General features: G+C 42.6%; 1 protein-coding gene and 1 long non-coding RNA gene across 5 annotated transcripts in view; both read left to right on the plus strand.

Annotated features, from left to right (window-relative positions):
- Window positions 1–298: 298 nt before the first annotated feature.
- Window positions 299–8,917, plus strand: LOC112260306. Of its 2 annotated transcripts, none has more exons than XR_002955005.2 (4): window positions 299–412; window positions 7,759–7,971; window positions 8,058–8,165; window positions 8,524–8,917. It is a non-coding gene; the product is annotated as an uncharacterized LOC112260306 (long non-coding RNA). The 2 variants fall into 2 exon arrangements; XR_002955006.2 differs by lacking the exon at window positions 299–412 and adding an exon at window positions 1,420–2,015.
- Window positions 8,918–10,714: 1,797 nt separating this feature from the next.
- Window positions 10,715–25,945, plus strand: part of mast3a (microtubule associated serine/threonine kinase 3a) — a 56,297-nt gene continuing 41,066 nt past the window's right edge. Inside the window, exons 1-6 of one of the 3 annotated variants that reach the window (XM_024435308.2) lie at window positions 10,715–10,977; window positions 12,108–12,139; window positions 22,078–22,163; window positions 22,964–23,036; window positions 25,474–25,494; window positions 25,646–25,724. In XM_024435308.2, the coding sequence (XP_024291076.1) occupies window positions 10,939–10,977; window positions 12,108–12,139; window positions 22,078–22,163; window positions 22,964–23,036; window positions 25,474–25,494; window positions 25,646–25,724 (330 nt within the window). In that variant the 5' untranslated portion in view covers window positions 10,715–10,938. Of the gene's footprint in view, window positions 10,978–12,107; window positions 12,140–17,729; window positions 18,332–22,077; window positions 22,164–22,963; window positions 23,037–25,473; window positions 25,495–25,645; window positions 25,725–25,945 lie in introns of those variants that run through there. The other 2 variants (XM_024435307.2, XM_024435309.2) reach the window with 2 other exon arrangements.

A 25,945-nucleotide genomic window follows, 5' to 3' on the forward strand; every position in this document is an offset into this window, starting at 1 on the left:
ATATATGTGTATATGTATATATATATATATATATATGTGTATATATATATATGTGTATATGTATATATATATATATGTGTATATGTATATATATATATATGTATATGTATATATGTATATGTATATATATATATGTATATGTATATGTGTATATGTATATATATATATATATATGTATATATGTATATGTATATATATATGTATATGTACACATATATATACCCCTCCCAGTAGGTGGCGGCAATACACAATGTTTGGATGTAGTCCACCAATAAAACCTTGAAGAAGAGGAAGGGGACGTCTATATTACTGGATGATGGACTTCCTGTTCGTTCGGGTCATACCGGTGAGAGTGGGGTAAAAATTGTCAATGTGGTTTGAAGTGGACAATGGTACTCCCCAGGGAAGTGAGGTTAGTCCGATGTTGTTCACCCTGATGATAGATGACATATTTAAGGTGGGACAGGGAGTGGGTCTAGCCTTGTATGCTGGTGATGGGGCTGTATGGAAGAGAGGTGGGAAGGTGAAATATGTGATGAGGAAGATGCAAGAAGCTGTGGGAGCTGTGGAAGATTGGTCTCTAACATGGGGGTTTAGGATGTCTGTGGCCAAGTCCTGCTTTATGGTGTTTTCTAGGAGGAAGGTTACAGATGTTAGGCTGCAAATATACGGTCAGGATATAGGTAGGGTGTCTGAGTTTAAGTATTTAGGTACGTGGTTTAATGAGAGGCTTACTTGGAAGGGACATGTTTAGTATATGGAAATTAAGTGCAGCAAGGCGCCGCACCTCATGGGGGCAGTGGCAGGATATGATTGGGGGTCGGATAGGCGAACACTGTTGTATATGTTTCAGGATTTGATCAGATCATCTTTCACGGTCATTGTTTGTTTATTGTTTTTGAAGTTTCACTTTAATAAAAGATATGGAACTCAACTTACGCTGCGCCTTGGTCCGTCCTTTTCGACGATCGTGACAGATAGGATACAGTCAAGGGTCCTGGGATTGTGTGTGGGTGCCTTCAGGCCGACACCTGTTGAGGCATTGCAGGTGGATAGTGGGAAACTGCCACTGAGGAAAAGGCCAGACAAACTTGCATTAGCGTACTGGGCGAGGTTGAAAGAGAGTTCAGAAGGACATCCTGCGGTCACGGCAACTGGGGAATGTTGGGAGCAAGGAGTGGGCAAGCAGAGGGCATACTGGTGGACAATTGGGTAGAATATGGACTGGGGGAGAGGGATAGGGCCTGCAATTGCATTGGGGAACATTCCTCAGTGGCTGTTTCTGAAACAAAGTATAGATGTGGATATGACTGAGGGTGGGAGAGAATGGGATGAGGACGTGAGATGTGGTGTGGAGAGATATATAGATAATAGTTTTTATTAGTTTTTAAGGATTCAGATGGTTCAAAGGATCCAGTCAGTGGTAGGGTGGGGGCAGGGGTGTATATCCCAGATTTCAATGTTTGAGTATGTAAGCGGTTAACTGATTGTGTCAGTTTATGCAGCCGAGTTGATGGCCATAATTATAGGTTTGAAATGGGTGGAGGAGGTGAAACCACTCAGAGTGGTGATCTGCTCTGATTCGACTGCAGTGTTGAGTAGTGTGAAGACGAGCAGGTCGGATAGTGGAGACTTGTTTGTGTAAATGATGGTGCTGTTAATGGGATGGGAGTGGTGATAAGCTTTTGCTGGGTTCCCGCCAACGTGGGTGTGGAGGGTAATTAGAAGGCTGATGTGATGACTAAGAGGGCAGTGAGGAGAGAGGGGGTAGATATTCAGTTCCCGTTGGGCCGTAGGGAAGTCAAGTCCTTGATTCGGGCAAAAGGGCTCGATCTTTGTCAAAGGAAGTGGTATGCTAGTAGTAAGGGGAGGCAATTTTATCGCATTCACCGGTCAGTTAAGGAAGAGGTGGGCAGTATGGGATGTAGGAGAGAGGAAGTTGTGTGGAGTGGACTGCGGTTTGGACACACCAGGTTTGAATGCCACGTTGTGGATGATAAGGAGACATGAAACAGGTCTGTGTGATGAGTGTTAAGTGGAGGAAACTGTAGAGCATGTGTTGATATTTTGTGAACTGTATGACGTTGATAGAGAGAGATTGTGTGAAAGGGTTAGAAAGGCTGGACGGGGTTTGGGTGGTGTTGTGAGTCAAATCAAACCAAAGTCAAAGTCAAATCAAACCAAAGTTCAGTGTCACATACGCCGAATACAACAGTGAAATGCTTACTTAAAGGCTCTAACCAATAGTGCGAGAAAAAAAAGAAGAGTTGTGTGTGTGTAAGGTAAGTAAAGAAATAAAACAACAGTAAAAAGACATTTGAAAATAAGAGTAGCAGGGCTATATACAGACACCGGTTAGTCAGGGATATTGAGGTAGTATATACATGTGGGTCTGGTTAAAGTGACTATGCATATATGATGAACAGAGAGTAGCAGTAGCGTAAAAAGAGGGGTTGGCGGGTGGGGACACAATGCGATAGCCCGGTTAGCCAATGTGCGGGAGCACTGGTTGGTCGGGCCAATTGAGGTAGTTTGTACATGAATGTATAGTTAAAGTGACTATGCATATAAGATAGACAGAGAGTAGCAGCGTAAAAGAGGGGTGGGGGGGGTACACAATGCAAATAGTCCGGGTAACCATTTGGTTACCTGTTCAGGAGTCTTATGGCTTGGGGGTAAAAACTGTTGAGAAGCCCTTTTGTCCTAGACTTGGCACTCTGGTACCGCTTGCCATGCAGTAGTAGAGAGAACAGTCTGTGGCTGGGGTCTTTGACCATTTTTAGGGCCTTCCTCTGACACCGCCTGGTGTAGAGGTCCTGGATGGCAGGCAGCTTAGCTCCAGTGATGTACTGAGCCATACGCACTACCCTCTGTAGTGCCTTGCGGTCAGGGGCCGAGCAATTGCCTTACCAGGCAGTGATGCAACCAGTCAGGATGCTCTCGATGTTGCAGCTGTAGAACCTTTTGAGGATCTCAGGACCCATGCAAAATCTTTTTAGTTTCCTGAGGGGGAATAGGCTTTGTCGTGCCCTCTTCACGACTGTCTTGGTGTGTTTGGACCACCATTTGTTGTTGATGTGGACACCAATGAACTTGAAGCTCTCAACCTGCTCCACTACAGCCCCGTCGATGAGAATGGGGACGCATTCGGTGCTCCTTTTCCTGTAGTCCACAATAATATCCTTAGTCTTGGTTATGTTGAGGGATAGGTTGTTATTCTGGCACCACATGGCCAGGTCTCTGACCACCTCCCTGTAGGGTGTCTCGTCGTTGTCGGTGATCAGGCCTACCACTGTTGTGTCGTCAGAAAACTTAACGATGGTGTTGAAGTCGTGCCTGGCCATGCAGTTGTGGGTGAACAGGGAGTACAGGAGGGGACTGAGCCCTGGGGAGCTCCAGTGTTGAGGATCAGCGTGGCCGATGTGTTGCTACCTACCCTCACCACCTGGGGGCGGCCCGTCAGGAAGTCCAGGATCCAGTTGCAGAGGGAGATGTTTAGTCCCAGGTTCCTTAGCTTAGTGATGAGCTTTGAGGGTACTATGCTGTTGAATGCTGAGCTGTAGTCAATGAATAGCATTCTCACATAGGTGTTCCTTTTGTCCAGTGGTGTGGTGTCTAGGACTCTATTTCACTTTCTTAGAGGAACAGGACTAATGAAGAGAATTTCATGTAGGTAGGCCGTGACTGGCCTCACACTACAGTATGGTAGATGGCAGTGTATGCACCTTAAATGTTGGATGCGATCCGCCAACCCATTCTCGAAAAAAATATAAAAAATTGTCTACCAGACAGTGCAGCTCCCGCTGAGTCGAATTACTGAGAGTTTTTTGGGGAAGCGACTTCTGCTCAGGAAAAGATGGCGGAAACTGAGGTTTTGTTTGAAACTAGTGAGTCAGTTTTTGTTTGAAACTAGTGAGTCAGTGAAGCTAATGGTACAGAAAATGGAAAACCGGAGAAGCAAAGCTGTGGTGGAAAATAGGAAACCACTAGACTCGTTTTTAGTCGGAGTAAGGGTTTTGGATCAATGCTACTTGGGAAATCTGTTTAACGTCTTGAGAAAAGTCTGGAAAGTGTGGAGTCGGTGGAGTCGGCAAACATGACTCATTATCCATTCAGGTTAAATAGACCTAGCTATATTAATTACATATTATCTCAGTTGTTGATAATTTTAGATAATGTTAGCTCGCTAGATAGCAAACAACCCCATTCATACTAGCTTGAGCATTAGCTAGCTAGTTATTTAGCTAGGGAGTGCCTGTAGGACTGGTGCAAGTTCTCTCACTCTCCTCCCTACTGCAGCAAAAAGGCACCACAGCACAGGAAGTTTTTATTGCACTGTCCATGCTGAAACTGCAATATCATTTCAGCCATTTAGTTTATTACTTGTTTCTGACTGAAAAGTTCTGTTCCCGAAATCAATTTTTTGGGGGGAGAAACATTCCCTATTCCTTCAACCCTTGCTCTCTTTACATGAAACATGTAAGCATTGCATGCATGTGAGCAATAGGGCCTGACTAATAGCCTATCATAATCACATCAATAAATTGGTTATCACAAGCTCCGAACTGAATAACATGTGACACCAAAATGGATGCGGAGGACATGAAAAATAAACTTGAAATTGGCAAATGTTTACTGGTTGCTCAGGAGGGAAAGGGGAAATCAAATTTATCAACCCATGGAGGTCTGGATTTGGAGTCACACTCAAAATTAAAGTGGAAAACCACACTACAGGCTGATCCAACTTTGATGTAATGTCCTTAAAACAAGTCAAAATGAGGCTCAGTAGTGTGTGTGGCCTCCACGTGCCTGTATGACCTCCCTACAATGCCTGAGCATGCTCCTGATGAGGTGGTGGATTGTCTCCTGAGGGATCTCCTCCCAGACCTGGACTAATGCATCTGCCAACTCCTGGACAGTCTGTGGTGCAACGTGACGTTGGTGGATGGAGTGAGACATGATGTCCCAGATGTGCTCAATTGGATTCAGGTCTGGGGAACAGGCGGGCCAGTCCATAGCATCAATGCCTTCCTCTTGCAGGAACTGCTGACACACTCCAGCCACATGAGGTCTAGCATTGTCTTGCATTAGGAGGAACCCAGGGCCAACCGCACCAGCATATGGTCTCACAAGGGGTCTGAGGATCTCATCTCGGTACCTAATGGCAGTCAGGCTACCTCTGGCGAGCACATGGAGGGCTGTGCGGTCCCCCAAAGAAATGCCACCTCACACCATGACTGACCCACCGCCAAACCGGTCATGCTGGAGGATGTTGCAGGCAGCAGAATGTTCTCCACGGCGTCTCCAGACTCTGTCACGTCTGTCACGTGCTGTGTGAACCTGCTTTCATATGTGAAGAGCACAGGGCGCCAGTGGCGAATTTGCCAGTCTTGGTGTTCTCTGGCAATTGCCAAACGTCCTGCACAGTGTTGGGCTGTAAGCAAAACCCCCACCTGTGGACGTCGGGCCCTCATACCACCCTCACGGAGTCTGTTTCTGACTGTTTGAGCAGACACATGCACATTTGTGGCCTGCTGGAGGTCATTTTGCAGGGCTCTGGCAGTGCTCCTCCTGCTCCTCCTTGCACAAAGGCGGAGGTAGCGGTCCTGCTGCTGGGTTGTTGCCCTCCTACGGCCTCCTCCACGTCTCCTGATGTACTGGCCTGTCTCCTGGTAGTGCCTCCATGCTCTGGACACTACGCTGACAGACACAGCAAACGTTCTTGCCACAGCTCGCATTGATGTTCCATCCTGGATGAGCTGCACTACCTGAGCCACTTGTGTGGGTTGTAGACTCCGTCTCATGCTACCACTAGAGTGAAAGCACCGCCAGCATTCAAAAGTGACCAAAACATCAGCCAGGAAGCATAGGAACTGAGAAGTGGTCTGTGGTCACCACCTGCAGAACCACTCCTTTATTGGGGGTGTCTTGCTAATTGCCTATAATCTCCACCTGTTGTCTATTCCATTTGCACAACAGCATGTGAAATTTATTGTCAATCAGTGTTGCTTCCTAAGTGGACAGTTTGATTTCACAGAAGTGTGATTGACTTGGAGTCACATTGTGTTGTTTAAGTGTTCCCTTTATTTTTTTGAGCAGTGTATATATATGACATTTACATACGTTTTCAGACCTTTTACTCAGTACTTTGTTGAAGCACTTTTGGCAGCAATAACAGCCTCAAGTCTTCTTGGGCAAGACGCTACAAGCTTGGCACACATGTATTTGGGAAGTTTCTCCCATTCTTCTCCGCAGATCCTCTCAAGCTCTGTCAGGTTGGATGGGGTGTGTCGCTGCACAGAAATGGTCATGTTTCTCCAGAGATGTTTGATTGGGTTCTGGGCTCTGACTGGGCCACTGGTGCACGTTCTCTGTACTTTCTCAGTACTTTGATTCATTCATCTTTCCCTCGATCCTAACTAGTCTCCCTGCCACTGAGAAACATCCACACAGCATGATGCTGCCACCACCATGCTTCTCCGTAGTGATGGTGCCAGGTTTCCTCCAGATGTGATGCTAGGCATTCAGGCCAACAAGTTCGATCTTGGTTCCATCAGACCAGAGAATTTAGTTTTTCATGGTCTGAGTCTTTTAAGTGCCTTTTGGCAAACTCCAAGCGGGCTGTCCTGTGCCTTTTATTGAAAAAAGGCTTACCATAAAGGCCTGATTGGTGGAGTGGTGCAGAGATGGTTGTCCTTCTGTAAGGTTCTCCCATCTCCACAGAGGAACTCTGGAGCTCTGTCAGAGTAACCATCTGGTTCTTGGTCACCTCACTGACCAAGGCCCTTCTCCCCTGATTGCTCTGTTTGGCCTAGCGGACAGCTCTAGGAAGAGTCTTGGTGGTTCCAAACTTCTTCCATTTAAGAATGATGGAGACCACTGTGTTCTTTGGGACCTTCAATGCTGCATAAATCTTTTGATACCCTTCCTCAGATCTGTGCAGACACAATCCTGTCTCGGAGCTCTTCTCTGACATGCACTGTCAACTGTGAGACCTTATATAGACAGGTGTGTGCTTTTCCAAATCACGTCCAATCAATTGAATGTACCACAGGTGGACTCCATTGAAGTTGTAGAAACAGTTCAGGTATAATCTATGGAAATAGGATGCACCTGAGCTCAATTTCGAGTCTCATAGTCTGAATACCTTTGTAAATAAGGTATTTATGTTTTTTGTCATTATGGGGAATTGTGTGTAGATTGGTGAGAAATGTTTTATTTAATACGTTTTAGAATATGGCTGTAACGTAACTTTTTCCACATTTTGTTAAGGGGTCGGAAGACTTTCGAATGCACTGTATATGCTAGCTAGGCCTATTCACTGTCTCTGAGTTAATTTAGCATAGTTGTAGCTAGTTGGCAAGCGTATTACTCCTCCTTTTATGGTGGTTCAGTTACTGTATGTTTTTTTTCCTGAATTGTTTCTGAGTTAGCGAGGTAGTTAGTTGGCTTTGTCTAGAGGCAGACCGTTACTTTAGGTAGCTATAGCTAGCTAGCTACATGTTGAAATGAAAGGAGTGTCACAATTGTTCAAACCTAGTTTAGGCTATGTATTTTGACTCCCCACTTAAACTGTGCTAATGTCTTTGTCCCCCACTGCCCAGACACTATAAGCTGCATGACCCTGAGAGTGCTTCTCCCACCACCAGCGCATCAAATTCATGTAGCTGATGTTACATATTGAAATTAAAATAGTTTCTCAAATGTTTATCCATTTTGACTGTCCCCTTAAACCTTGTTATGTCTCTTGTCCCCCAGATACTAATGACGACATGGTCCTGAAAGCTCAGGAGACTGCTGAGGGGAGGACAGCTCATAATAATGGCTGCAATGAAGTGAATGGAATGGTATCAAACACTTTTTCGATACCTTTCCATTAATTCCGTTCCAGCCATTACTATTACCAAATAAGGTGCGACCAACCTCGTGACCCTGAAAGTATTTCTCCCACCACCAGTTTCCCGTGTGCAGGTAGCTACATATTGAAATCAAAGTAGTGTCTCCAATGTTTATCCATTTTGTCTGTCCCCTTTAAAGCTTATGTCTTTATCCCCAAGATACGAAAGACGACCTGATCTTGAGACTGATTCTCCCACCACAAGTAACGAGTTGGAAAAAAGACTGCCTGCCCAAGCTTTGATGAGGCCTGAAAGTCATATTGTACCGTAAGTATACATGTGGAATACTGAATACGATTTAATATGCAACACTGTAAAACAGGATGTGGGAAGTAACGAATTACAAATACTGTTGTTACTGTAATTGAGTAGCTCTTCAAAGTACTGTTTTTCAATGTCAGTCATTTTACTTCTACTTGAGTAAACCACGCACAAAGTGGCTGGACTCAAATCAATGCAGATTAACACCCGTCACATGCCAATGGACTGTGTATGATTACTGCACATTCTGAGCAAAAGGAAAGGCCACAATTTGTGTATGTGTGAGTGTGTGGGCTTGTGCAAGAGTGCGATGAGTGCCTTGATTATTGTTCAACTTTTTATAATCATATTTTATAATCCCCAGGTTGCAACCAATATGGCTGAATATCTTCGCCAGGCGACCAAAAGGACAAGAGGAACCGAACCCTTTGCTCTGACTCTCGTGTGACAATCACCCCTACTCCATGGCATTCACTATCATGAGCAGGCTCTGGAGCAGAGGACATTATGTTTAGCTGTTTTACAAGAATTCATATGGAAAATGGATACCTGGTAGGGGTTTGGGGGAGTAAAGGGTAAAGTGTTTACTTTTCTTCACCCCCTTTCCTCAGCTTTAATTGCTGGGGCTCCTGTGATTTTTGAAATGATGGATTGTGCTAAAGTTTTTATTTGTGTGTTCCTTATTTGTTTATCCTTTGCATGACTTCACTTTGGAGCTGAAATGAATCATTCAAAATACACATTTTGTATTTTATCTACAATTTGTCATGATTGGCCATATGTCATTTTAAGAATTTCATCGACTGTGTCGAAATGTTGTAACATTGATTGTTATGGTTAGACATATTTTGTACATTTAGAGAATTAACAGGTTCTGTAATAGAGAAGTAGAAAAATAACCCAGCAATAAAGTAAGAAATAACCCACGGCTGGGTCAAAAATACAAAAATAAAAATAACCCAGCAAAAGAGTAAAAAGCAACCGACTGCTGGGTCAAAGTAATCGCATTTTGTGGTAAATCAAGAAACCCAACGTGTTGGGTCATTCACGTAACCCAACAGTGCTGGGTCATTCACGTAACCCAACAGTGCTGGGTCATTCACGTAACCCAACAGTGCTGGGTCATTCACGTAACCCAACAGTGCTGGGTCATTCACGTAACCCAACAGTGCTGGGTCATTCACGTAACCCAACAGTGCTGGGTCATTCACGTAACCCAACGTGTTGGGTCATTCACGTAACCCCAACAGTGCTGGGTTAAAATAGTTTTTGTGTGTAGGGAAAAGGGATGACTATGACATTGAACCTCTGTAGATAAGATATACTGTAGGTGTATGTTATTCCCAACCTTAAAAGTTTGGGGGATATTAATGTTTACATAAGGAAGATGACCTTGGATTAAAACCTCTACAGGATTGGTGGTTCCCCCACGGGACGGTCGAGCTAACGTAGGCTCATGCGATTAGCATGAGGTTGTAAGTAACAAGAACATTTCCCAGGACATAGAAATATCTTACATTGGCAGAAAACTTCAATTCTTGTTAATCTAACTGCACTGTCCAATTTACAGTAGCTATTACAGTGAAAGAATACCATGCAATTGTTTGAGGAGAGTGGACAGTTATGAACTTAAAGTTATTATTAAACCAATTAGCCACATTTGGGCAGTCTTGATACAAACGTTTGAACAGAAATGCAATGATTCATTGGATCCATCTAAAACGTTGCACATACACTGCTGCCATCTAGTGGCCAAAATCTAAATTGTGCCTGGGCTGTAATAATACATTATGGCCTTTCTCTTGCATTTCAAAGATGGTCCAAAAATGGTTCTTTGTATCATCTTCTACCAGATCTAATGTGTTATATTCTCCTACATTCATTTCACATATCCACATCCTTGTTTCAGGTCCTGAGCTACAGGCAGTTACATTTGGGTATGTCATTTTAGGGTGAAAATTGAAAAAAAGGGACGGATCCTTAAAGCACAGCATTAAAGACAAAACCCACAATTTGCAATAACAGAACAATGTATGATTCATGCTACCAGCTAACATCAATGGACATGACACCACATGACAAGACACAGCCATTGTTGTACGAAAACATTGTGGTGCCACTTGGAGACTGACATCATCGATCAAGTCATTTCACCATTTGACTGTCAAAGAGTTGCACCATTGTTTATGGTCATCTGAAGTTATTTTATTTCATGCATGGGCCAATGATGATGTAGAGTTACACAACATGTATCACAATAGTGCACTCATATGAAGAGTATAACGAACCTCCTTCAAGTCGATATTGTATTGATTAGTACATTAATAAGGGGTACATGAAAGACATCTGAATGGGATGTTAAGCAAAACGTTGCTTCTCGTCACACAAACACAGAACATGGGTAGATATATACAGATAAATGGAATGTAAATATATTGTAGAACTGCAAATAGGATATTAGTGCATATCCTACCTGAAAAAAAAAACGAGTGAGACAGGGGTTGGAAAAAGGTTGCGTAGGATCAATGAGATATAAGGTCCCCGCACTGCCACCTTAAGCGATTTGTCAGAAGTACCTCCCTGCACATTCATTCCCAATTCTCACGGCTGGGCAGGTCACCGGGCGGCTGGCAATTAAACGAAATTCTCCGCTTTGGGATGAAGCTATTCGCGTCCGTGACATCCACTCGCAGTGAAGCGTATAATACAGGAGGACGCAGTATGGGTTGAATGAAATTGTAAAAAGGGAGTCAGCGGTGTAGTCATAATTTATACTACAATGGACGAGCCAAACATTCTCAGACGTCGTGGGCTGCAGGTAAGAAACTCAACAATAAAAAAAAAAAACATCAGCATAGCTATTGAAGATTGAAATGCTAATGCATTGCAGTTGTGTTCTGGCATTAGAACATTTTTAATGACAGGCCAATACAAACAATTGTTGACCCACGTTAGGGCAAACATGCATTTCTCTCTTTCTCTAGGGTTATTTTGTGATTGTCAATTGCTGTTTTACTAAACAAAATAATAATCTGTTTACATTGGGCGCAGTTTTCTGGCAAGTTCTTGTGATCACAAATTCTGGAAATCTCAAAGCAATGTCGCTTCCCATGTATTGTGCCACCTTGTTTTGCAATGGTCATGGATAGGTTACCGTATCGATCCATTCTACACACATGAATGCTGCGTGCGTTGGCACTCAAGGGCAAGCTCGTGGATGCGAAGATGTAGTTAATAAATCGTTTGTTTCGACAGACAGTTTTCTACAGATTGTCTTGTTATTGTCAACACTAGGTTTCTGTGGTGATATGGGCGTTGAGGTCAATTACATTTAGGAGTGGATGATAGGTTAACACAAAAAAAGGGATGTTTACCAATCTGTCGTATATCCAGTATAATGACTCAATTCTTGTCCTTGTTTTCAATTCCAACCAATTACTCAGATGGCGGCTTTGCTGTTAAAATCCCTATAGCATTGTTTGCTCTAAACCTATTATAAAAGATGTTGGTGTGAATGTGCTTGCCCCCCATACCCAAAATAAGTGTTTTCATTTTATTATATTGATTGATACCTTCATCTTCCATGAAGCCTGCAATGAGAATGTGATTATGGTTGTGAAACGACCTGCTTTTATCTTTGAAAATTACAGCGCACTGAGGCACATCATTTTCTGGATGCGTATGCTCTGTCTGTAGAATGTGCATGATAATGTACAAGGGCTTAAGAATCCGAGCAAACAGAACCTACAAAATGACTATGAATGAGAACCAATTTAAGACCTACAGAACTAGGCCAGAGCTATACTATCTTTACATATAGCACGGAAAATGAACAACAGGGGACATAGATGTCATAGACTAAGTTCATAATCAAACAGCCTTTACTTTTTGCAAGACTATCTTTACTGTCATTGTCACCATTTTAATGAGCCACTCTCTTAATTCCAGAAAGAGCTGAGCCTTCCACGAAGGGGGAACATGTAAGTATCACTAAAGATCAGCACTGGTTATCTCTGCTCTCATTACACCATTTGATACAAAACCAAAGGGTGTCACGAGGTGTTGTTTGTCGTAGCTGACATTTACTTGGAACTTCCAGGAGGCAACACCTCTTAAAAAGCTGCTTGTGAATTGTCTTGTAGGCAAATGTGGTTTCACACCCCAAACCAGTTTTGCGAGTGGTAGTGCCTTGAGGTGGCAGATAGGCCTTACGTTAGTAATATATTTGGACATGTTAACAAACAGTGGTAGATTGAATGAGAATATAAACCTGAGTATACAAACATTAGGAACACCTGCTCTTTCTGTGACAGACTGGCCAGGTGAAAGCTATGATCCTTAATTGATGTCACTTGTTAAATCCACTTCAATCAGTGTTGATGAAGGGGAGGAGACAGGTTAAATAAGGATTTTTAAGCCTTGAGACAATTTTGTGTGTGTGTGGTGTGTGTGTGCACCATTCAGAGGGTGAATGGGCAAGACAAAAGATTTAAGTGCTGGGGCCTCCTGAGTGGCGCAGCGGTCTAAGGCACTGCATCGCATTTCTCGAGGCATCACTAAAGATGCTTTCGAGACGTGTTACAAGGTGTTGCACAATTGGCCCAGCATCTTCCGAGTTAGGGGAGGGTTTGGCCGGCCGGGATGTCCTTGTCCCATCGTGCTCTAGTGACTTCTGTGGCGGGCCAGGCGCATGCACGTTAACACGGTCGCCAGTTGTACGGCGTTTCCTCTGACACATTGGTGTGGCTGACTTAAGCGAGCAGTGTGTCAAGAAGCAGTGCGGCTTGGCAAGGTTGTGTTTCGGAGGATGCATGGCTCTCGGCCTTCGCCGCTCCTGAGTCCGTAAAGGAGTTGCAGTGACGGGACAAGACTGTACCTACTAATTTGGATATTGAGATCATTATATTTAAGTGCCTTTGAATGGGGTATGGTAGTAGGTTCCAGGTGCATCGGTTTGAGTGTCAACTGTAACGCTACTGGGTTTTTCCACACTCAACAGTTTCCCATGTGTATCAAGAATGGTCCATCACCCAAAGGACATCCAGGCTCCTTGACACAACATGGGCAGCATCCCTGTGGAATACTTTCTACATCTTGTTGATTCCATGCCCTGTCAAATTGAGACTGTTCTGGGGGCAAAAGGGAGTGCAACTCAATATTTGGTAGGTGTTCCTAATGTTTTGTACACTCTGTGTATAGATACATCTAATCAAACGTACACCCACACATTTTATGAAAGGACTGTACATATGTTTATAGTATGCGTGCATGCACATCCAATGCTTTGAGGTCTTGTCAATTAGTATGGAAATAAAATCTATGTGTGATTCAAAATAATTTCACATATCCTGCATTGAATTCTACACGTTTCCTAATGACATGTCAGAATTAGTGTATTTCCCTAGTGACCCTGTCATAGCCTATTGCAGAGCTCCAAGATGAAGCTCTAGCATATTCCATTGGTGTGCAATAAGACAGATATTGTTCTGTTGTGGGCTTCTTATTGACATAGTTAGACAGTAACGGGTGTCATCAGGGCCGGCTCTAGCCTTTTGAGGGCCCTGAATGAGATTTTGCCATGGGGTGGAGAGTTTAAAAAAAACAACTTTGGTACGTGTCCTTGGGCACGTGTCTGGTCTGTATTCAGCCATGATAGCTGGCTAGACTAATTTACCAATCTAAAATTGGTAAATGGCTAATTGAGTGACTGTCAGTGACTGACTGACATGAGAAGACTGAAATCTGAACACTGACTGTAGGCTTATGTAGCGTAATATATTAAGTACTGCAGAATGATGCATTTCTTGCAGTAAAAGGATACAACAACTGTTAATTTTGTCTTGAACAGGTCGTGGAGAAATGTGTATATATAAAAATACATTTTCTTGAGAGAATGGGCATGTAACGTGTTATCTTTGTCACTTATGCAAGCAGACAGTACTTCAACCACAAAATAGGCACCCAAGACGAACAGATGTATTATCAGAAATGTGTTCAATCGTTTTCTCAGCTTTTCATTTCCTTAAAAAAAAAAAAGTCAAACTGTTGACAGGACCAATCATTCCACTGTTTTGGAGTTATTGCGTCTTCTCACGGGCCCTAAATGAAACTGACTTACCTACACTGAACAAAAATATAAACGCAACATGCAACAATAAAACATTTTTTTTAAATGATTTTTACTAAATTACAGTTTAATAAGGAAATCCGCCAATTGAAATAAATTCATTAGGCCCTAATCCATGGATTTCACATGACTGGGAATACAGATACTTAAAAAAAAGAGGGGCATGGATAAAAAAAAGTCAGTATCTGGTATGACCACTTCCCTCATGCAGCGCGAGTTGATCAGGCTGTTGATTGTGGCCTGTGAAAAGTTGTCCCACTCCTCTTCAATGGCTGTGCGAAGTTGCTGGATATTATTATTATTATTATTATTATAATAATTTTTTAAAATCAAATGTATTTATATAGCCCTTCTTACATCAGCTGATATCTCAAAGTGCTGTACAGAAACCCAGCTAAAAACCCTGAATAGCAAGCAATACAGGTGTAGAAGCACGGTGGCTAGGCAAAACTCCCTAGAAAGGCCAAAACCTAGAGAGGAACCAGGCTATGAGGGGTGGCCAGTCCTCTTCTGGCTGTGCCGGGTGGAGATTATAACAGAACATGGCCAAGATGTTCTAATGTTCATACATGACCAGCATGGTCAAATAATAATAATCACAGTAGTTGTCGAGGGTGCAGCAAGTCAGCACCTCGAGTAAATGTCAGTTGGCTTTTCATAGCCGATCATTAAGAGTATCTCTACCTCTCCTGCTGTCTCTAGAGAGTTGAAAACAGCAGGTCTGGGACAGGTAGCACGTCCGGTGAACGGGTCAGGGTTCCATAGCCTCGGGCAGAACAGTTGGAACTAGTGCAGCAGCACGACCAGGTGGCCTGGGGACAGCAAGGAGTCATCATGCCAGGCAGTCCTGAGGCATGGTCCTAGGGCTCAGGTCCTCAGAGAGAAAGAAAGAGAATTAGAGAGAGCATACTTACATTTGCACAGGAGACAGGATAAGTACTCCAGATATGACTGACCCTAGCCCCTCGACACAAACTACTGCAGCAGACAAGATCACATCAGTGACTTAACCCACTCAAGTGACGCACCCCTCCCAGGGACGGCATGAAAGAGCACCAGTAAGCCAGTGACTCAGCCCCTGTAATAGGGTTAGAGGCAGAGAATCCCAGTGGAGAGAGGGGAACTGGCCAGGCAGAGACAGGAAGGGTGGTTCGTTGCTCCAGAGTCTTTCCGTTCACCTTCACACTCCTGGGCCAGACTACACTCAATCATATGACCAACTGAAGAGATGAGTCTTCAGTAAAGACTTAAAGGTTGAGACCGAGTCTGCGTCTCTCACATGGGTAGGCAGACCATTCCATAAAAAGGGAGCTCTATAGGAGAAAGCCCTGCCTCCAGCTGTTTGCTTAGAAATTCTAGGGACAATTAGGAGGCCTGCGTCTTGTGACCGTAGCGTACGTCTAGGACCAAATTGGAAAGATGGGTAGGAGCAAGCCCATGTAATGCTTTGTTAGCATATTGGCAGGAACTGGAACACGCTGTTGTACATGTCGATCCAGAGCATCCCAAACTTGCTTAATGGGTGACATGTCTGGTGAGTATGCAGGCCATGGCAGAACTGGGACATGTTCAACTTCCAGGAATTGTGTACAAGTCCTTGCAACATGGGGCCGTTCATTAACGTGCTGAAACATGAGGTAATGGCAGTGGATGAATTACACAACAATGGGCTTCAGGATCTCGTCACGGGACGTCTGTGCATTGAAAATGCTATCAATTAAATGCTATTGTGTTCGTTGTCTGTAGCTTATGCCTGCCCATACCATTACCACAACACTCTGTTCACAGCGTTGACATCGGCAAACTGCTCTCCCACATGACCCCATACATGCTGTCTGCCATCGACCTGGAACAGTACCGGGATTAATTCATGAAGAGCCCACTTCTCCAGCTTGCCAGTGGCCATTGAAGGTGAGCATTTGCCCACGGAAGTCTGTCACGATGCCGAACTGCAGCCAGTGCAAGGCCATGGTGAGGATGACGAGCAACACAGATGAGCTTCCCCGAGACGGTTTCAGACAGTTTGTGCAGACATTTTTCGGTTATGCAAACCCACAGTTATATCAACTGTCCGGGTGGCTGGTCTTAGACGATCCCGGAGGTGAAGAAGCCAGATGTGGAGGCCCTGGGCTGGTGTGGTTACACGCGGTTGTGAGGCCGGTTGGACCTACTGCCAAATTCTCTAAAACGATGTGGTAGAACATTCAATTCTCTGGTAACAGCTGTGGTGGACATTCCTGCAGTCAGTATGCCAATTGTACACTCCCTCAAACTTGAGCCATCTGTGTATTTTTGTCATACAACAATGCCACATTTTACAGTGGCCTTTTATTGTCCACAGCACAAGGTTCACCTGTGTAATGCTCATGCTTTTTAATTAGTTTATTGATATGCCACACCTGTCAGGTGGATGGATTATCTTGGCAAAGGAGAAATGATCACATTAACAGGGATGTAAACCAATTTGTTAGTCATATTTTGTGCACAATCTTTTCTTAGGAATCAAACATTTCAGTTCATGAAACATGGGACAACACTTTGTTGGGTTTACTGATCAAATCACATTTTCAAATCAAATTGTATTTGTCACATTTGCCGAAAACGACAGTGAAATATTTACTTACAAGCCCTTAACCAACAACGCAGTTTTAAGAAAAATAAGTGTTAAGTAAAAAATAAAGAATAAAAATAAGAAATAATTAAAGAGCAGAGGTAAAATAACAGTAGCGAGGCCATATACAGGGGGGTACCGGTACAATGTGCGGGGACACAGGTTAGTCGAGGTAATTGAGGTACTGTGTACATGTAAGTAGAGTTATTAAAGTGACTATGCATAGATAAACGGAGTAGCAGCAGCGTAAAAAAGAGGAGAGGAGGGACAATGCAAGTAGTCTGGGTAGCCATTTGATTAGCTGTTCAGGAGTCTTATTGCTTGAGGGTAGAAGCTGTTAAGAAGCCTTTCTGGACCGATATAAGACATTATTCTGGTGAACACTACTTTATTTAGTCTTCTGGGACAACAATTTATAACAGAAGAGAAGCTGCATGTATTTAACTATAGCCTAATTGACAAACAAATGGACTACCTAATGTTGGAAATTATAAGTGGAAATTTAGGCTACTTTCACCCCTTATTTATCTAAGCTAGTAGGCTGTACGGTGTATCAGAAAATACATTATGGCGGATCAAACTGCGGCATATATAGCCTACTTTTTTAAAAGTGATTTGTTTGACAATCCGATGACAACTCATCACACCACACCCATGATATGCGAAACTGAGCCTGCGCAGACCGTGAAAAACAACAGTAAACGGGATAAGGTGTCGACATGTCACAGTATCCCGTCTAAAATCAGTTTATATCGGGCGTCTTATCCGGGTTTCTCAAACGGGATTCAATATTTTTTCGGGTTATTGTAAACGGGATAAGATGTTTTATATGCGTCAACTCAAACATAATACTTTAGTATCCCGAGTAATAACTGGTTATTGGTATAGATGTAAACGTGGTCCATGACATTCAAATCGATGTAAAACCCATGATCAAACTTTCATGTGAGCGCAACAATCCCCAAATGACAACTTCCTCCCATCGGCGGCAATCCCTCCTCCAACCGATGGGCTGACACAATTATCTGTACAATTATTAGCTGTTTCTGGGAAGTTAAAAAAAAAATCAGTTTTGGTGATTTGGAAGTATTGATGATGTGCACGAAAGTCTTGTAATGTAGGTTGCGAAAATTCACAGGGAAGAAATAAAGCGATGACGGCATCATTTACGGTTGCTTTCTTGCCTGAACTGCCACGGGTATGCAGTCAGATAGTGCTAACCATTGTCGGAGTTTTTGGTTACGGACTCCGAGTGCTTTCCGAGGAAATAACAAATATGTTTCTCGAGAGATAGCGGACATTTACGACATTTGATTCGAAGTATCACTTTGTATCGCTTTAATTCATCATGTCTGATCAGAACCACTACTGGACAGTCTTGCCCAGCTACAAAACAAGTTTTGTGACTGGGGCCATGATGAAAAGATCGAGAAGGTAATCTGATTTTTAAATGATCATCTGATTTGTTAAACTATTTAAATCAGTGGTAGTGTAGGACTTATAGATGGGACCCGCGCAGTTTAGCTTATTGCTTTGACTAAGACAATTGAAATGCAGACCAAAATGACGTCGCTTATTTAATGTTTTTTTTTTTTTTTTTTTTGTGAAGATTTTCTCTAACTTTCCCCATTCACGACAATAGTACATATTGGCTTTTGCTTTCATGTTGTTCATTGTGGTTTCGCGTTATGGTCCCAACTACCGTATTTGTCGGTACATCCGCCCTAGTGTTGTTTTTCCGATAGCCTACAATGGCCACGTTTCTCTATGCGGTTAATGTTGCCTATGTATTGTCTTATAGAAGCAGCAGCTGTGTTGTTCATGCAAAAGGCTCACAACTTGTTCATTACAGTATAGGCCCCACAAACTCAAATGTTGACATCGAAGCCAGTTCCACTGCTTTTTTCAAATTGTTCCCCTCTACAGATTTTAGACCTGGGACGCAAGGTGGGTGCAATTTATCAGGTAGAACAGAAAACCAGCAGGCAGCTGAGGGTAGGAGTTGAGTGCAACTGGTATAGGTTATACTATAGTCGAGCTAAAAATGCAACCTGGACTCAGGGGTAGATGTAACATAGTAAATGGAAGTACGGGATACTCAAATTAGTATATGTAGTGCTGAGCGATCAATCAACATTTTTGTTTTTTTTTGTTAATTGACCAACTTTAGATCAATTATTTGAATGCCTTTTCTGTAGAGAGAAATCCGATCAAGCCTGAGTTGTGCGATGTAGTAGGGAGTTGTAGTTTCCAACAGGCAAATATTCTATGTAGTTTAGCACAGAACATGGTAATTAACTACAATGACCATAATCCATTGCATGCCCCCTTAAACTTGTCCATTCTGTGCGGCGCAGACACAGAATTAGAGAACGCAAGATCTAGAGGGATAGAAAGCAGTTGCTTCGTGAGCCTGAAAATACATGAGCTAAGTGATTTGATAGTTGGTATTCAGTCGTCATAAAAGTATGCCTTATTTACTTTGAACTACTAAAATTATTTTTACAGACTGCGTAGGCAACAGCTCTAAAGACATGATGACTTGGAATGAAATCATATCACCCAATTATATGAAGATTTTATTAAAGTAATGTGAATAAATGATGGATAATAAGCAGTAATGGGCAGTCATGTTTTATTCAGTGTTACAGCAGTCATCCCACAAAGCATAGTGCATTTAATGTTTCAAAATAAATTGCGAAAGGGAAAACTGATAATTTTTTTTATTTAAAAAAACTGTAACCTCAACTGAACTGACCTCCGCACAAAGGGAAAGGAAAGGGGGATACCTAGTCAGTTGTACAACTGTATGTGTTCAACTGAAATGTCTTTCACACTTAACCAAACCCATCTGATATGTTAAAGTTTGGTATGGTATGTATTAATTTGTCGACGTCATCTATTTTGTATGGAATGTTAAGAATTTGTGGACGTTCATCATCCATTTTGGGCGGCAGTGTAGCCTAGTGGTTAGAGCGTTGGACTATGAACTGAAAGGTTGCAAGTTCAAATCCCCGAGCTGACAAGGTACAAATCTGTCGTTCTGCCCCTGAACAAGGCAGTTAACCCACTGTTCCTAGGCCGTCATTGAAAATAAGAATTTGTTCTGAACTGACTTGCCTAGTTAAATAAAGGTATAATTTGTAAAATATGATATGAATTTTTGATACGTACTGTATGATATGTTACGAATCCAAATTTGTTGTGGCTAAAGTTGGCTTGGTGGCTAATGTTAACTAGGCTAGTGGTTAGAGTTAGTTTAAGGGTTAGCTAACATGCTAAGTAGTTGCTAAAAGGGTAAAGATATCCATGATGAGATTCAAACACAACCTTAGCGTTGCTAGACGTTTGTGATCAACGCCCACCCACCCAACTTTTTTTTTGTTGCCTTCCGTCTTATGTAACCATATCATACTAATTTCTTAGATTCTCATTTATGTTACGTCTAGTGTTTGAGACCAGGCTGAAATATAAAGCAAAACTGTATAATTTACCTTTTAATAGCTGGGCAACGGCACAGATTTCAACAAATAAACGGCAGGTCTAAATAAATTGTTTACGAGGTTACCATGAATTGAGGTTTAATGTTTAATTTGTTCCATTCAACAATTCGCTACGCAAATGAGCAAAAGCTGTGTGCATTAAAGCTGCAATATGTAACTTTTGGGGCGACCTGACCAAATTCACAGAAATGTGAGTTATAGACATGTCATTCTCATTGAAAGCAAGTCTAAGAAGCGGTAGATCTGGGGGCCATCTGACAGATTTAGTGCCTTTTTTGAGGTCAGTTCACAGATCTGTTCTGTGTGACATTTCTACGCTTTCTGTGCTTAAGTTTTTCTTTTTTTTGTGTATAACTTTCTGTTTTGTACACCAGCTGAAAATACAATATCATTGGTTATAGTACAATGATTCTCTTCGCTATACTTGATTGTTTTGTCTCCATAATCTGAAATTAGGCAAACTATTCGAATTTTAGCAACCCGGAGATGGCAGAGCAATTTCTGCATAGTGAGTCCATCTTTTAAGCAAAAAAACACCCTGGCTATTCATTGAATTTCTATGCTATTCACATGAGTTCTCTATTTAGTGATATGAACTTAATAGAAAAATCAGGGTTGGCACTGAATATGTATTGACACTCAAAATGTCCTTAAACATTTTAGTATAATTTTTGTAACATTTTGTAGAAAAGGTATTTCACTACAGTAGCTTACATTGGCGATTCAGTAAATGTCTGTAGCCGACATGTTTGACCATAGCCTACTACGTTTTGTTTTAGAATCCTGCCGGTGGATGGGGAAAAACCTCAAGGTGTGCCTGACCGCTAATAGCAGCAGTGTCAACAGCCAAGCATTCACAACAATCTCTGTTCATGACAAACCCGCCTAATTTTTTTTTTATACCATTTTTTTAAAAATATTTTTTTATTTTGAACTTCGCTTCCTTATGCATGAAACTGGATGAAGTCCCTACTAGCGATACGGGTTGTTGATAAATTGAGACAGAAATCATTTCCATTGCCTCTAAGTGTGTTGGTTGTGATTTGATTTCCACAAAGTTTGACTTAATAGATTCATGAAATTCATTTTATTACAAGGGGGCATCTTTTGTAATCCGATCTCCATGCCAACCCAGAAATGTCAGACTCCGTTGTCGTCTGAGCTCCTCAATTATTTTAGCTCACTGCCAGCGAGATGGGCTGCCACTGTAATATCAATACCAACGTCAACAATGGGGGCTGGGGATCCGTCATCTCGGAAAACAAACAAACTGAAAATGAGTTCCTTCCATTCTGTAAATCTACCACACCCTGCAGGCACTGTAGTCCTCTAATAACAGAGATGGTTTTTAACCAATGGACTGCTGAGCTCACTAATTTGGGTTTATCTAAATTGTTCAATTCAGCCAAATTAGATGGTTGTTACTGCCCTGCCTAGATTGTGATGGGGAACTATAAGCCAAAAACAAAGGTTCCAATTATTTTCCAACACAATTTGAATGGTAAATCTGCTGTATCACGAGTTCTCAACTTGTGGTGAAAGTATGTACTGTATCATACAGGCAAAATATTCATTACACCTGCATGTTGCATTCAAGCCCCAATATCACAACTCTGTTTACGTTCCACTACTTTAATGTGTCACAAAGCAATTCTCTCCCTTTTTTCCCCCACACAGTTGCCGTAACAACAAAAGGGGTCTGGCGGTCGGGACCCCCTCGCCCTCACTCTCCCGACCACTCTCACCTCTCCCCCTTGCCACAGGTAGGCGTTGTGAGCCGTCTCTGCACTGCACTCTGTTCGCGATAGAGATACCAGACCAGCATGCGATAAACACATAGCAAACCAATCAACATGTGACATTAGAGACAGCAGACCAATCAGGCCTTTCCAGTGCATTGTGCCAGCAGAGCACAATGCACACAGACACAGCTAACCACATGATACGTGTTCAGAGTATCCTCAGACAGACAAATGAAAACGCAGCAGCTGAGCTGACGAAGCTCAAGTTACTGTTTGGCTTCTGTTTTGAAGCTGAAGTTACCGAAGACGTTCACATACAGATCACGATCTCCCTACTGCGAAACCGGGGGGGGGGGTGTGTATTTGTAATCGCTTTAGGGGACATGAAATATACTTCATATGAAAGAAAGGCTTCATTCATTGTTATTGGTTGTGAGCCAGTGGAGGACTTAGTAAATCTGAGACTTGTTATCCTCTTCCATTGTAACAAGCAGGACAGTCAAGCTTATTTGCATCCCAGCAAATCCGGATGGCCAGACAGTTAATAAAAGTTCAATGCTACGGATGGAGTTGCGACTTATCAAGTGAGCGTGAGTTAGGAACGTCACAAAAAACCCTGTCCTCTCCAGACCACACGGTCGTAAATATGTCTCGAGTTTATTGAATTCAGTTCCACCTGAGACCGATTTTTGTCCTTTACTAGTGCGTCATCAGCTCCCAAGAATGACAGCGGACTACAGTTATAGCAACATGTCTTATTTCTTCAGAATTAAAAAAAACATGTCCCAGTGATAAAACTCTGACAGTCTGTTGTGTTTCAGCTGGAAGTAGTCCCCAAGAAAGCCCCAGAAATGTCTCCGCCAGTGCCTCTGCAAACTCCCAGTTTGCGCGCAGGTAAGAATTCCTATCTTCCTTTCAATAAATTCAGTTTAATAGAAGCAATTTAGTTTTTAATTTGGCTGTGTTATTGAAGTTCTGAACGTATTGGGGCCGTGACAGATGTTTTGTTGTTTTGGCTCTGTACTCCAGCACTTTTGATTTGAAATGATATAATGACTGAGGTTAGTGCAGACTGTCAGCTTTAATTTTAGGGTATTATATCGGGTGAACCGTTTAGAAAGTACAGCACGTTTTGTACATAGTCCTCCCATTTTAGGGGACCGACGGTATTGGGACAACTTCACTTATGTGTATTGAAGTAGTACAAAAATAAGTATTTGGTCCCATGTTCCCAGCACGCAATGACTACATCAAGCTTCTGACTCCAAACATTTCTTGGATTCATTTGCCGTTTGTTTTGGTTGTTTCAGATTATTTGGTGGCCAATAGAAATAAATGGCAAATCATATAGTGTCAAAAAGGATAGATCCTCCCGTAATTGCATAGGAACAAGATGGTTTAGTAGGTAACCTCCATCCATCCCATGACCACAGCCAATGCATCAAAAACCTCCTATTAACGAGGACAGTGCTTTAGAACGAAGCCAGCCGACTGGCTCTAGGGGCACTCGCGGGACATGGGACTTGTTATTTATCAGTGCAATTTTAAAGGGAGAGTGCCCATGCTCATTATTCGTGGCTGCCATTATGATATGTTACAAGCAGAGCCTCGTGTCGCGTCTCATGCGTCAGATTGTATCCAGTGGTGGGCTTGCTCACAGTCAATCATCCACTTCAGTGGTTAACAGTGCAACCTAGTCAGGCTTGAGGACGGTGAGGTAAAGCCTTTTATGGTACGGTATCACTGTACCGTACCATAAGCCTTAAAGATACGTGGGGGAAATCACACGGGACATTTCAGCCGTGCGCAAGTTTGCGTTAACTTGCATGACACCGATAAATTTACTGGGGTTTCCGAGATGACGTGGACAGATGCTGGTGGCTGCACTATGTAAGGTGTTGGGGATGGGATAGTTGTTGTCGTCCTCATAGATTGCAGTCTGTTGTGCATGCAATTATTTGGGCCACGTAAACAACACCATGTGAGTAATACTGCCACACAATAAAATGGCTGCCATGGGTATCTTTCAATCAAAGCTGTTACCGGGACTTTTATGGTGGAAAGCTCCTAAGGTTATGTCCACATTTTTCCAGGTGCTGCAACCAAGTGTGTTTTTTGATTTAATGTACTAAAGCAAATGTTTAACTGTGTGAAACAAGAAGGGACTCTCAACTGTACACTGGGTTGTCATTGTAAAGAAGAATTTGTACTTAACTGGCTTGCCTAGTTAAATAAAATTTAAAATGGAATCACATAATTCTCCCATTTGTTTTGGCTTACCCGGAAACCTCTGTACGTGGGTATTGATTAAAAAAAAAAAATAATGAGCACTTCAAATCAGCCTCCCTTTCCATTCCTCTCCAGCGGTATGGTACCTTAATTTGAAATAATATCACTATTATTAACCCCTTACACTTGTGGAAATTGGCCAATATCAATAGAGCCGACTTGAGATGTTTCCAACACAATTATAAAAAGCATACGCATGACTATGGTAGCAATTGAAAGGGAACACTTTGGAGATAATGGGGAGAGAATAAGGTCAGAAAAAAACATTACGGGTGTTTGAGTAATAGTGTGGCTACACACCTCATCAAACTGTGCAAAGTTCCTAAGTGATTTCAATGCACCTTTCTGTTGCACACGGTGCTCAAGTTTAACGTCTGTCAGTCAACCCTTACAGCACTGTGAAGTGGATAACTTGAGTTCTGACTTCACGTATAGCCACTGCGTTCCAATTTAGGTGCTTATCAATGACAAAATCAGCCATTTTCAACCTGTGTACCCGTGTGAGATATGAAGCGAGAGGGACGTATTCCAGACGACGAATCCTTGCCTTGATACCCACAGAAAACCCAATCTCATTAAGTCAGACCTGATTTGTCGACATGTCAGTCAAGCTGGTTGTACAGGGCGCTAACCTGACGCATGAGGAATATTGTGGCACACATACCATTATGGATTGACTCCATCCTTAAACCGGTCAGGGAAATGGGCCCCAAAGTTACATGTCTATCAACATGGCTTGTCACATTTTGTAAATTAAGAAGTTTCAGTGAGTTGTGGTGAGGTGCGAGATTTGGCTAGGAGGTAAACCGAAGTGATTGAGCTGAAGGGGCAGTGTGTGTGTGTGTGTGTGTGTGTGTGTGTGTGTGAAATGACTCATTAGGGAGGTGCCATTGTGTTCATAGCATTGTTGCCTGATATCAGCTGTTCAGATGTTGCCTGATGTTCAGAACCTTGACTCCAGTCTGAGCTTCTGACTGCTTCACTGTCTCACTGACTGTTTGTTTTTGTCTGTCTCTCTGTCTGTCATAATGTGATGGACCAGTCACCTGGCCCGCACTGAAAGGTAGGAAAACATTTGTCTCCCTCCCCCTTCTTATGTCAGTTTTAAATGATACTTCATTTAAACACGTTAAACAACTTTTGGTAGTGCTTCGTGATTAACATCCTCTTGAGAGTGTAAGATTGAAACGCTCACAAGCGCCATGTCTTTCCAGAGCGGATGGGCGGAGATGGTCTGTGGCCTCTGTCCCCTCGTCTGGCTATGGCACCAACCCACCCAGCTCCTCAGTGTCTGTAAGTGGTCCCTCTCTTCCTCATTTAAATATTTAAGCCCTTCTTCCTCAAAGACCAGCAAGGGAGTGTTAAAAAAAAAAAACAATACAAAAAAACAACCATTTGTTGGGCTTGTCGTCAGTACTCAATATAGCTGTCAATCAAATGTCTATCTAGCAACACCACCTTGTACAGTAAACCCACAGAACGTGTGGCTGTTAAATTCAGTATTTTAAGGTTAA

The sequence above is a fragment of the Oncorhynchus tshawytscha genome, linkage group LG10 (genome assembly GCF_018296145.1).
Source record: "Oncorhynchus tshawytscha isolate Ot180627B linkage group LG10, Otsh_v2.0, whole genome shotgun sequence".
Taxonomy (NCBI): domain Eukaryota; kingdom Metazoa; phylum Chordata; class Actinopteri; order Salmoniformes; family Salmonidae; genus Oncorhynchus; species Oncorhynchus tshawytscha.